The sequence below is a fragment of the Lissotriton vulgaris genome, unplaced genomic scaffold (assembly GCF_964263255.1).
Source record: "Lissotriton vulgaris unplaced genomic scaffold, aLisVul1.2 SCAFFOLD_1858, whole genome shotgun sequence".
Lineage (NCBI taxonomy): Eukaryota > Metazoa > Chordata > Amphibia > Caudata > Salamandridae > Lissotriton > Lissotriton vulgaris.
In genome coordinates this window covers 474629-487715 of record NW_028255686.1, presented here as the reverse complement: position 1 = coordinate 487715, position 13087 = coordinate 474629, and the positions used below count along the sequence as shown (strand labels likewise).

The window sequence follows — 13087 nt, the reverse complement described above, 5'->3', positions numbered from 1 at the left end:
TCTCTTCCTGCATGCCCCCGCCCCCCTGCTCTCCTCTGTCTATCCTCTCCTCTGTCTCCCCCAGAGGTTGCCCAGCTCTCTTCCTGCATGCCCCCTGCCTCTGCAGGCCCCCCTGTTCTCCTCTGTCTATCCTCTCCCCCCAGAGGTTGCCCAGCTCTCTTCCTGCATGCCCCTGCCTCTGCAGGCCCCCCTGCTCTCCTCTGTCTATCCTATTCCACCAGAGGTTGCCCAGCTCTCTTCCTGCATGCCCTCTTCCTCTGCAGGCCCCCCTGCTCTCCTCTGTCTACCCTCTTCCCCAGAGGCTGCCCAGCTCTCTTCCTGCATGCCCCCCTGCTCTCCTCTGTCTATCCTCTTCCCCAGGGGTTGCCCAGCTCTCTTCCTGCATGCCCCCTGCCTCTGCAGGCCCCCCTGCTCTCCTCTGTCTATCCTCTCCCCCAGAGGTTGCCCAGCTCTCTTCCTGCATGCCCTCTTCCTCTGCATGTCCCCCTGCTCTCCTCTGTCTATCCTCTCCCCCAAGAGGTTGCCCAGCTCTCTTCCCGTGTGTCCCAGTTCCTATGCAGGTCCCCTGCTCTCCTCTGTCTATCCTCTCCCCCCAGAGGTTGCCCAGCTCTCTTCCTGCCTGCCCTCTTCCTCTGCATGTCCCCCTGCTCTCCTGTGTCTATCCTCTCCCACCAGTGGTTGCCATCTCCCTTCCTGCATGCCCCATTCCTCTGCAGGTTACCCCGGGTCAGACTCTTTCGCTATATACGTCCTGCTATCCTTAGTCTCCAGCCCCTTCTAGCCAGCTGGTCCATCTCTTCTGTTTGTAATTCCTTTCTTACCATCATTGTTTAAATCTTTCCTTCATCCTCTTATAATGGAAACACTCAGTTTTTTCCCTGTCCCCCGCCCTGCAGCACGCTTTACCTTAGCTTACCATTTCTCTACACAGGAGTTGACTCCGTCAATAGTCTACCTATTTTTTATTACCCGTACTACTCCATTTCTGCCTCTTGTCAACCCCTTATTCTGTGCAGTTTCTAATCTTTCTCCCTCTTGTCTGTTCTTCTCTGCCTCATGAACACTTATGTTGTCTCTGCCCTTCTTACGTCATTTGTTCTGCCGCTTCCTCCTTTGTTTCTTCAGCAGTTTGCGCTTCTCTGTACTGCTTTTCGTCTGTACATCCCATGTTCTGCTTTGAATGTTTTGTTGTCCCTCCAGTAGCTGTTTTTCCACCCTTCCCCTGCCTGCTTAGCATCTCTGTAGTCTGCACCACTCCTCTGCAGTTTGTTCCTATTGCTCAAATTCTGTATCCCTTTGTGTGCTTGTTCCCGCTCTCATTGCTTCTCCCCGTCTGCTTCTTCTTTTCACACATTACCCTCTGTAGTTCTGCTTCTCTATATGTGTCTGCTCACTGACTGACTTCTTTCCATTCCTCATTTCGTCTCTTCTTCTCCTTTCATTTTCCCATGAATATGTCTGTCTCAGCTCTTCCCATCTTTCTAATTTTTAATCTCCGTCTCTGCTCTCTTTGCCTCATTGGGTGACCATCCATTCTGTATTGTTTCCCTACAGCAATGTCCTTCCGGAAAGTGGTGCGTCAGAGTAAATTCCGCCATGTCTTTGGGCAGGCAGTGAAGAACGACCAGTGTTACGATGATATCCGTGTGTCCAGGGTCACCTGGGACAGCACCTTCTGTGCAGTCAACCCCAAGTTTGTCGCCATCATCATAGAGGCCAGCGGAGGTGGGGCATTCATGGTCCTGCCTCTCAGCAAGGTAAGAGTGAGGTGCATTGTGTGCTGATGCAGGGCTGTAAAGATTCTCCATCTCAGTATGGTAAGAGTGCGGTGCATTGTGTGTGCTGATGCAGGGCTGTAAAGGTTCTCCATCTCAGTATGGTAAGAGTGTGGTGCATTGTGTGTGCTGATGCAGGGCTGTAAAGGTTCTCCATCTCAGTATGGTAAGAGTGCGGTGCATTGTGTGTGCTGATGCAGGGCTGTAAAGGTTCTCCATCTCAGTATGGTAGGAGTGCGGTGCATTGTGTGTGCTGATGCAGGGCTGTAAAGGTTCTCCATCTCAGTATGGTAAGAGTGAGGTGCATTGTGAGTGCTGATGCAGGGCTGTAAAGGTTCTCCATCTTAGTATGGTAAGAGTGCGGTGCATTGTGTGTGCTGATGCAGGGCTGTAAAGGTTCTCCATCTTAGTATGGTAAGAGTGCGGTGCATTGTGAGTGCTGATGCAGGGCTGTAAAGGTTCTCCATCTCAGTATGGTAAGAGTGAGGTGCATTGTGAGTGCTGTTGCTGGCTTTAATGGTTCTCCATCTCAGTATGGGAAGAGTGAGGTGCATTGTGAGTGCTGATGCAGGGCTGTAAAGGTTCTCCATCTCAGTGTGGTAAGAGTGAGGTGCATTGTGTGTGCTGAGGCAGGGCTTTAATTGTTCTCCATCTCAGTATGGTAAGAGTGAGGTGCATTGTGTGTGCTGAGGCAGGGCTTTAATGGTTCTCCATCTCAGTATTGATACAAGAGTGAGGTGCATTGTATGTGCTGAGGCAGGGCTTTAATGGTTCTCCATCTCAGTATGGTAAGAGTGAGGTGCATTGTGTGTGCTGAGGCAGGGCTTTAATGGTTCTCCATCTCAGTATGGTAAGAGTGCGGTGCATTGTGTGTGCTGAGGCAGGGCTGTAAAGGTTCTCCATCTCAGTATGGTAAGAGTGAGGTGCATTGTGTGTGCTATTGCAGGGCTTTAATGGTTCTCCATCTCAGTATGGTGAGAGTGAGGTGCATTGTGTGTGCTGAGGCAGGGCTTTAATGGTTCTGCATCTCAGTATGGTAAGAGTGAGGTGCATTGTGTGTGCTGAGGCAGGGCTTTAATGGTTCTGCATCTCAGTATGGTAAGAGTGAGGTGCATTGTGTGTGCTGAGGCAGGGCTTTAATGGTTCTCCATCTCAGTATGGTAAGAGTGCGGTGCATTGTGTGTGCTGAGGCAGGGCTTTAATGGTTCTCCATCTCAGTATGGTAAGTGTGAGGTGCATTGCGAGTGCTGATGCTGGGCTTTAATGGTTCTCCATCTCAGCATGGTAAGTGTGAGGTGCATTGTGTGTGCTGAGGCAGGGCTTTAATGGTTCTCCATCTTAGTATGGTAAGAGTGCGGTGCATTGTGTGTGCTGAGGCAGGGCTTTAATGGTTCTCCATCTTAGTATGGTAAGAGTGAGGTGCATTGTGTGCGCTGTTGCAGGGCTTTAATGGTTCTCCATCTCAGTATGGTAAGAGTGCAGTGCATTGTGAGTGCTGATGCAGGGCTGTAAAGGTTCTCCATCTTAGTATGGTAAGAGTGCGGTGCATTGTGTGTGCTGAGGCAGGGCTTTAATGGTTCTCCATCTCAGTATGGTAAGTGTGAGGTGCATTGCGAGTGCTGATGCTGGGCTTTAATGGTTCTCCATCTCAGCATGGTAAGAGTGAGGTGCATTGTGTGTGCTGAGGCGGGGCTGTAAAGGTTCTCCATCTCAGTATGGTAAGAGTGAGGTGCATTGTGTGTGCTGAGGCGGGGCTGTAAAGGTTCTCCATCTTAGTATGGTAAGAGTGCGGTGCATTGTGTGTGCTATTGCAGGGCTTTAATGGTTCTCCATCTCAGTATGGTAAGAGTACGGTGCATTGTGTGTGCTGAGGCAGGGCTTTAATGGTGCTGCATCTCAGTATGGTAAGAGTGAGGTGCATTGTGAGTGCTGTTGCTGGCTTTAATGGTTCTCCATCTCAGTATGGTAAGAGTGAGGTCCATTGTGAGTGCTGATGCAGGGCTGTAAAGGTTCTCCTTCTTAGTATGGTAAGAGTGCGGTGCATTGTGTGTGCTATTGCAGGGCTTTAATGGTTCTCCATCTCAGTATGGTAAGAGTACGGTGCATTGTGTGTGCTGAGGCAGGGCTTTAATGGTGCTGCATCTCAGTATGGTAAGAGTGAGGTGCATTGTGAGTGCTGTTGCTGGCTTTAATGGTTCTCCATCTCAGTATGGTAAGAGTGCAGTGCATTGTGAGTGCTGATGCAGGGCTGTAAAGGTTCTCCATCTTAGTATGGTAAGAGTGCGGTGCATTGTGTGTGCTATTGCAGGGCTTTAATGGTTCTCCATCTCAGTATGGTAAGAGTACGGTGCATTGTGTGTGCTGAGGCAGGGCTTTAATGGTGCTGCATCTCAGTATGGTAAGAGTGAGGTGCATTGTGAGTGCTGTTGCTGGCTTTAATGGTTCTCCATCTCAGTATGGTAAGAGTGAGGTCCATTGTGAGTGCTGATGCAGGGCTTTAAAGGTTCTGCATGTGAGTAGGAACCTCTGTCTGTTGGTGTGGAGGGAATCTGAGTAGAAACCGCGACACAGGTGACAGTCTTAATACAATACTATTGTGCTCCTGCAAGGCCTAGGAGCCTGGCACACCTGCAAACTGTCTGTAAGAAGAATGTTTGAATAACTTAATATAAGTCACACAAAGATCATAGGCATATATTTTCAACAGTTTCTCTGAATATAAAATAATGAGTAATATTGCGAAGTCGAGAGAGAAATACATATTTGAATATAGGAATATTAGTTTACAGTGACATGTCTGTTTTTTGTTTTTTTTAACAGTTTCAAAGACTCGACACATGCTTAATCCTATATTGGAAAGCTGACCTAGGACTTTTTTTTAAGGCAATTCATTATTTAACTGGATTTCAAGAAATGTAATGGTTCCTCGATCACTATCGAGAACACGCTGCAGCATCAGTCATAATCATGATTATTGTAAGGTTTCCTGAAAATCCTAGCCAAAGACTGGCATCGGTGTTAATGGTCCACGTGCTGTACCCTGGAGGCCAGCGCCTGCGCCATCAGACCTATGCGGTCCGGAAACAGAAGGATGACACACATGGGGACACTGCCGGCCACTTGGTTTCGTTGCGGAAATCTGGGCTCACCCACTGCAGATCGGCAAATGTGGTGTGGCCTTCCTTTGAGCTCATACTTCAAAATGTTCAAGCCATTTTAGTAAAAAAAAAAAGACCAAATTAATAAGCAGTTGTCAGAAAAACCAGTAACATTGGAAAAATGATAACAAGTTATAAGGAAAACAAAAACCACCCTAATTCACTCATTGTTCTCATGCGTGAAATCCAGAACGGCAAAATGTCAGCGTCTTCCATGCAGAGTGCTGGGGGGACCAAGGCATTCCCTGGGGCTAAACTAGGAGAGTCTGCAGCCGGGTAAAGGTTGGTGGCTGGTCCAGCTAAAAGTTTTCAGTTTGGGCTGAGGAAGATTTCTTCAGGCAGGACTCAGTAAATGCTGATAAATTGGTTAAGCAATCTCGCTGTAACCCGAAGCTGCCACTAAATAAGCTGAGCTGGAAAAACAGTTACGCCGAAGTCTCAGATTTAGATAGTCTTGTCAGGTTATCCCTCTCTTCTAGGAGTATAACTTTGGTACTCCCCATGAGGGATAGCTTCCCCGTCCTCCAGGAATGAAACATTTCCCCATCACTTCGATATCTCTGCTAACTTGAAGTGGAGTCGCCAGACCTTCAGGACTCACGCCTTGGACTTCATTTGAGGGTGTCCAATGTAGGAGAAGTCCTACAAATCTTCATGGAGGTTCACAAGAAAATGTCTGTTTCAGCTGATCCTTTTGGGTTTCTACTAGGCACCAGTTTCCTCCGTCCCTAGGACCTCTGACGCCCTGGGTCACAAACGTTCCATGGTCTGGCAGGAGGTTTCTCTTGCAGCACCCTGGCTACTTAGCCCTATAGGTCAGCAGGAGGCTCACATAACCAGTCCTGGTGCAAACTGCTGGTGCAGAAATTCAAGGCAGAGCTGAAGTCCCCTCTCTGCACTCCTGGTGCTGTCGGGCAGCAGCAGGTAGGAGGCTTCTCTGGCTGCACCCTGGTTTCTTAGCCCTGTAGGTCAGCAGGACCTCACACAGCCTGTCCTGATGCAAACTGCTGGTGCAGAGGTTCAAGGTAGAGCTGGAGACCCCTCCTTGTGCTGTCTGGTAGCAGCAGGCAGGAGTCATCTTTCCTCCTCAGTTCCAGGCAGATTCTCCTTAGGGTGGTTCGAATGTAAACTAGTCTGCTATCTCCTAATTACATTTTTAAGGTTCCTACTCCCAGTTTATCAACAAAACTCTGCAGTTCCTGTCCTCAGGACACGTGTTGTAGCAACAATAGTGTTCCTGTGGGATCTCTTTTTGCCACATATGGTACTGCACCCTGCAGAAGATGTGGTAAACCCACCTTACCTATAATGCATTGCATGCAAGACCCTACCATGAGTACATTGAAATATCTATGTCCATATATACAATTAGTTGCTTTGAAATGTGACAAAAGAATTATTCTATTATTGCTGGATTATGTTGTACTCTGTGTAGAGCTGATGAAGGGAAATTAATAGACTGTCTCCCATTAATGTGAGCCGTGCTATTGAGTAAAGTAATCACTGCCAAACTTGCTTAGGACAAAGCGTGTGTCCTGCCTGAAGCCCTTTAAGAATATAGTGCTCTGAGTCTGTAATTAAAAGCTAGGGAGTAACAACACATGGAACAGGGGGGTGTCATCATCAATCAATCATAGCATTTGTATAGGGCGCTACTCACCCGGAGGGGTCTCAAGGCGCTTGGGGTTGGGGGGGTCTGCTACTGCTCGAAGAGCCAGGTCTTGAGTTGCCTCCTGAAGGAAAGGTGGTCCTGGGTCAGTCGGAGGTGGGTGGGGAGGGAGTTCCATGTCTTGGCTGCCAGGTAGTAGAAGGCTCTTCCTCCGGTGGTGGCTCTGCGGATGCGTGGAACGGCGGCGAGGGTGAGGCTGGTGGAACGTAGCTGGCAGGTGGGAGTGTAGAAGGTCAGGCGGTTGTTGAGGTACCTGGGGCCCAGGTCGTGGAGAGGCTTGTGTGCATGAGTGAGGAGTCTGAACGTGATCCGCTTGCTGACGGGGAGCCAGTGCAGGTCTCTCAGGTGTCTGGAGATGTGGCTGTGACGGGGGATGTCCAGGATGAGTCGTGCAGAGGCATTCTGGATGTGTTGGAGTCTTTTCTAAAGTTTGGCTGTGGTTCCGGCGTAGAGGGTGTTCCCGTAGTCCAGTCGGCTGGTGACGAGTGCCTGGGTGACCGTGTTCCTGGTTTCGGTGGGGATCCACCGGAAGATCTTACGGAGCATACGCAGGGTGTTGAAGCATGATGACGAGACGGCGTTGACTTGTCTGGTCATCGAGAGGCAGGAGTCCAGGATGAAGCCCAGGTTGCTTGCGTGGTCTGTCGGTTTGGGTGCGCTGCCCAGGGCGGGGGGCCACCAGGAGTCGTCCCAGGCGCAGGGTGAGGAGCCCAGGATGAGGACTTCCGTCTTGTCTGAGTTCAGCTTCAGGCGGCTGTTCCTCATCCATTCGATGACGTCCCTCATCCCCTCGTGTAGGTTAGTTCTGGCGGTGGCGGGGTCGTTTGTGAGGGAGAGGATTAGCTGGGTGTTGGCGTAGGAGATGATGTTGAGGTTGTGTCGGCGTGCGATGGCTGCGAGGGGGCTCATGTAGACATTGAAGAGGGTAGGGCTGAGTGATGATCCTTGTGGTACGGCGCAGATTACTTCAGTGGCCTTGGATCTGAACGGGGGCAGGCAGACCCTCTGGGTTCTTCCGGTGAGGAACAAGATGATCCATTCCAGTGCCCTCTCTTGGATTCCGATGTTGTTGAGGCGCTGCACTAGGGTGCGGTGGCAGACCGTGTCGAATGCTGCGGAGAGGTCCAGGAGGATGCGGGCCGCTGTTTCCCCGTTGTCGAGGAGGGATCTGATGTCGTCTGTGGCTGCGATGAGGGTGGTCTCGGTGCTGTGGTTGGCGCGGAAGCCGGACTGCGAGTGGTCGAGGGATCCGTTTGTCTTGAGGATGGCGGCCAGCTGACTGTTGGCGATCTTCTCGATGACCTTGGCAGGAAAAGGGAGGAGCGAGATGGGATGGTTGTTCTTGAGGTCGGTGGGGTCCGCTGTTGGTTTCTTCAGGAGGGCGCTGAGCTTCGGCGTGCTTCCAGCTCTCCCGGAAGGTGGCGATGTTGAAGGAGGTGTTGATGATGTCCCGGAGTTGGGGTGCGATGATGGAGTCGGCTTTGTTGAAGACGTGGTGGGGGCAGGGGTCGGTAGGTAATCCGGAGTGGATGGTTTTCATCACGCGGGTGGTGTCTTCGGTGCTGACCGGAGTCCAGGCGCAGAGGGTGGTGGTGGGGGGCGTTGGCTCGGTGGTAGGGTGCGTGGTCTGTGCGTCGAAGCTGTTGTGTATGTCGGCGATCTTGCTGTGGAAGAACGCGGCGAGGGCGTCGCAGAGGTCTTGCGAAGGAGTGATGTAGTTGTTTCCGGCGCTGGGGTTGGAGAGCTCTTTGACGATGTTGAAGAGTTCCTTGCTGTTGTGGGTGTTGTTGTCCAGTCGTTCCTTGAATGTTGTCTTCTTGGTGGAGCGGATCAGCTAGTGGTGTTTGCGGGTAGCGTGCTTGAGGGCAGTCATGTTGTCTGTGGTCTGATTGTTGCTCCAGGCTTTCTCGAGGGTGCGGCAGTTCTTCTTGGAGTTCTTGAGTTCATTGGTGAACCAGGAGGCTTTCTTGCTGCCGGGTCTGCTGGGAGGGGTCTTCAGTGGTGCGCGGTGGTCTGCGCAGATGGTGATCCACTGTGTGAGGTTGCTGGCTGCTTCGTTGGGGTCCGATGTGCTGGCGGGAGGGTTCTGGCTGAGGCAGGTGGTGAGCTGGTCGTCGGTGATCTTGTTCCAGCTCCTGCGAGGAGCCTGTTGAGGGTGGTGGTGGGTCGTGGTTCTTCTGAAGCTGAAGTGGACGAGCTGTGGTCCGTCTAGTGAAGTCCGGTGGAGTGGCTGAAGGAGATGTGCTTGCTGGAGGAGAAGACGGGGTCAAGCGTGTGGCCGGGTGGCCGGCGTAGTGGGTGGGGGTGTTCACCAGTTGCTTGAGTCTGAGGTTGTCCAGCAGGGTGGTGGTGTTGGTGTCGTTGTTGTTCTCCAGGTGGAAGTTGAAGTCCCCTAGGAGGATGTAGTCCGCAGAGGGGAGGGCGCGCGGGCTGATGAAGTCTGCGATGTCTTCGCTTAATTGTGTGCGTGGTCCCGGGGGTCTGTAGATGAGGGTGCCTCTGAGGGTCGTATTGGGGTCAGTGTGTATCTGGAAGTGGAGGTGTTCAGCGGCGGTGAGGGTGTCGTCAGAGTTGGTCGTGATGCGGACGGTGTTCTTATGTACGATGGCGATGCCTCCTCCGGTCTGGTTGATGCGGTCCCTCCTGGTGATCTTGTACCCGTCCGGGATAGCGATGACGATGTCGGGGGCTGAGGAGGCGTTCATCCAGGTTTCCGTGAGGAAGGCGACGTCTGGTGATGTTGTGTCGAGGAGGTTCCAGAGTTCCACGGGTTGTCTGTGGACGGAGCGGGTGTTGAGCAAGATGCAAGATGCTGGCGCTCGGCTTGGCGGGTGCGGTGCAGTTTCGGAGGCAGGTGAAGCGGCAGTCTTTGCAGGTGAAGGGTCTGTGGGAGCGTTTTGGGGTGGCTCGGTAGCAGGCAGGGTTCCGGCCGGCATTGAGTGCGTTGAGGGTGGCGGCGTCGTAGGTCCGTCGGGTGGTCTTGTGGGGTCCTGGCGCTGGGGGCGGTCCAGGCGTGGACGGGCGCAGACGGGCTTGCATTTGGCGCACGCGTCATAAGTAAGGAGCCGGGAGGGAGGGTCAGCTGGGTGACGGGAGTGGGGCAGCGAATGGGCTGGAGGTGGGCGGGGCCGCAGGGAGGCAGCGGCGGGAAAAGTGGTCGTAGCGCGGCTCAGCGGCGGCTGGGTCATCCGGCGTCTGAAGGCAAAAACTAAGGCAGAAATGAGGCAGAAAGCAGAGGTGCGTGGGGGCGACCTCGCCCGGGTAGAGGCTCAGCGGTCGCTGGGAGGTTCCAACAAGAGACAAGGCGGTACTAAGGAGGGGCTACTAAGCCTATTGACCATTAAAAAGCCACCATTTACAAAGGACAGGGACAGGAGCCAATTAAAGAGATGGGCGGGAAGTTGGCGGAGCGTTATGACCATATTCTGACTACAGCATGTCTCAAAGAGACCGCGCAAGCGTTGCCTAGGCAATACCTAAAATCTGTTTTCTTCCAGTATAGGATGGAAGGTGAGGATGTAGCAGTGCACAGTATGCATACACATACAGGGCCGTATGAAGAGGCTGGCAGTGGTGGTCAGCACTGGAAATCAGATCAGATCAGTCTCAGCCGCGGGGAAGCGGGTTCATTGCTTGAGCAACTCTAGCTGCAGAAATCCCCTACATGTCGCTGTGAAATCCTTGAGGTGGGGAGCTGTCTACTCTCTTCTCTGTCAGTAATGAACAATCCGAGACAGCTGAAGGCCATGTTGAGGCGTATTGACAGACCTGGTTATGGGTTTTGGACCCGGAATAGCAAGGGTTCAGAGGGCCAGGATGGAGCCCCAATACCCCATCCCTTCCAAGTTCTCCAGTTGTAGGGGTGTCACACATACACCCATTCCATAGCATATAAAAGCTCCTTGCTTTTATATCCAGTGCTGCAGTGCTTCCCTGGGCGTCCTCCCCTTTGGAGGGTGAGGAGCACCTCCCCTAGTGTATGTTGTGGTCACAGCCAGTGGAATCTTTTTTCAGTGTTGTAAGACTGCTGCGGTTTTGTTGTGTTTTTAGTCTGTATCTAGGTGTGTTCTCCAATGTGGCCATTGGGTGGGGCCCGTGTCTTACAAATAACTTTGGCGTCAGTGGCGTGCTTTGTCAGTCCTGGAAGTCCCATGGCTTCATGGTGTCTGCCAGCAGGTGAGCGGGTGCTGTATATGCGAGAGGGAAGGGCGTGTCATGCCTTTGCCTTTAGTGTTCCAGTCTCTGTTACACTACAACCGACTGCGGCTGCCACTTGGTCACCCTCTTGCTCCCCAGGCTCCAGCTCGCAGTTATCTTTGCTGCAGCTGCATCCGCCTCGTCTGGCACCGCTCCCTGAGCCTATGACAGCCTTTCAGACATTAAAGCGTGTCTGAACCCGCTCCTTCAGTATGTGAAACTGAACTAGGCAGTGGGTTGAGAGATGTGGTTTTTGCCCAGCCAGTAGTAGACACGAATCTTTTCTGAAGAAAGGAAAGACTGTGCTTAGTGTCTCCTTGTTTTGCTGTTGCCATGCTTTCCCTATTTATTGAGGAAAACTAAAGCTTGCACTTCTGTTAACCGAGTTGTGCCTGTTGGTGCTTCTGCTCCAACCTAGCAGTACTTGCCCTCTGAAGGAGGGATGCATGCACGGGTAATGCCTGCTTGTGCGGATTCTACCTTAGCTGCACCTGTCCTCTGCAGGAGGGATGCTTTCGCGGGTAATGCCTGCTTTTGCTGATTCTACCCTAGCTGTACCTGTCCTCTGCAGGAGAGAAGCTTGCATGGGTAATGCCTACCTGTGCTGATTCTACCCTAGCTCTGCCTGTCCTCTGCAGGAGGGATGCTTGCGCGGGTAATGCCTGCTTGTGCTGCGAGTAATGCCTGCTTTTGCTGATTCTACCCTAGCTGTACCTGTCCTCTGCAGGAGGGATGCTTTCGCGGGTAATGCCTGCTTTTGCTGATTCTACCCTAGCTGTACCTGTCCTCTGCAGGAGAGAAGCTTGCATGGGTAATGCCTGCTTGTGCGGATTCTACCTTAGCTGCACCTGTCCTCTGCAGGAGGGATGCTTTCGCGGGTAATGCCTGCTTTTGCTGATTCTACCCTAGCTGTACCTGTCCTCTGCAGGAGAGAAGCTTGCATGGGTAATGCCTACCTGTGCTGATTCTACCCTAGCTCTGCCTGTCCTCTGCAGGAGGGATGCTTGCGCGGGTAATGCCTGCTTGTGCTGCGAGTAATGCCTGCTTTTGCTGATTCTACCCTAGCTGTACCTGTCCTCTGCAGGAGGGATGCTTTCGCGGGTAATGCCTGCTTTTGCTGATTCTACCCTAGCTGTACCTGTCCTCTGCAGGAGGGATGCTTTCGCGGGTAATGCCTGCTTTTGCTGATTCTACCCTAGCTGTACCTGTCCTCTGCAGGAGAGAAGCTTGCATGGGTAATGCCTGCTTGTGCGGATTCTACCTTAGCTGCACCTGTCCTCTGCAGGAGGGATGCTTTCGCGGGTAATGCCTGCTTTTGCTGATTCTACCCTAGCTGTACCTGTCCTCTGCAGGAGAGAAGCTTGCATGGGTAATGCCTACCTGTGCTGATTCTACCCTAGCTCTGCCTGTCCTCTGCAGGAGGGATGCTTGCGCGGGTAATGCCTGCTTGTGCTGCGAGTAATGCCTGCTTTTGCTGATTCTACCCTAGCTGTACCTGTCCTCTGCAGGAGGGATGCTTTCGCGGGTAATGCCTGCTTTTGCTGATTCTACCCTAGCTGTACCTGTCCTCTGCAGGAGGGATGCTTTCGCGGGTAATGCCTGCTTTTGCTGATTCTACCCTAGCTGTACCTGTCCTCTGCAGGAGAGAAGCTTGCATGGGTAATGCCTGCTTGTGCTGATTCTACCCTAGCTGTACCTGTCCTCTGCAGGAGAGAAGCTTGCATGGGTAATGCCTGCTTGTGCTGATTCTACCCTAGCTGTACCTGTCCTCTGCAGGAGAGAAGCTTGCATGGGTAATGCCTGCTTTTGCTGATTCTACCCTAGCTGTACCTGTCCTCTGCAGGAGAGAAGCTTGCATGGGTAATGCCTGCTTGTGCTGATTCTACCCTAGCTGTACCTGTCCAAAGCAGGAGAGAAGCTTGCATGGGTAATGCCTGCTTTTGCTGATTCTACCCTAGCTGTACCTGTCCTCTGCAGGAGAGACGCTTGTATGGGTAATGCCTGCTTTTGCTGATTCTACCCTAGCTGTACCTGTCCACTGCAGGAGAGAAGCTTGCATGGGTAATGCCTGCTTTTGCTGATTCTACCCTACCTGTACCTGTCCTCTGCAGTAGAGAAGCGTGTGCAGGTAATGCCTGCTTGTGCTTCTGCTACCCTAGCTGTACCTGTCCTCTGCAGGAGGGATGCTTTCGCGGGTAATGACTGCTAGTGCTGATTCTACCCTAGCTGTACCTATCCTCTGCTGGAGAGAAGCTTGCAGGGGTAATGCCTTGTGCGGATTCTACCCT

The 13087-nt window shown here is 52.3% G+C and overlaps 1 protein-coding gene across 1 annotated transcript in view; it reads left to right on the top strand.

Moving 5' to 3' along the window:
* The first annotated feature begins 1556 nt into the window (after positions 1–1556).
* The window catches only part of LOC147659037 (coronin-1B-like), a 111126-nt gene continuing 99595 nt past the window's right edge, over positions 1557–13087 (top strand). Inside the window, exon 1 of the mRNA XM_086952025.1 lies at positions 1557–1757. Coding sequence (XP_086808151.1) covers positions 1557–1757 — 201 coding nt within the window. The remainder of the gene's footprint in view (positions 1758–13087) is intronic.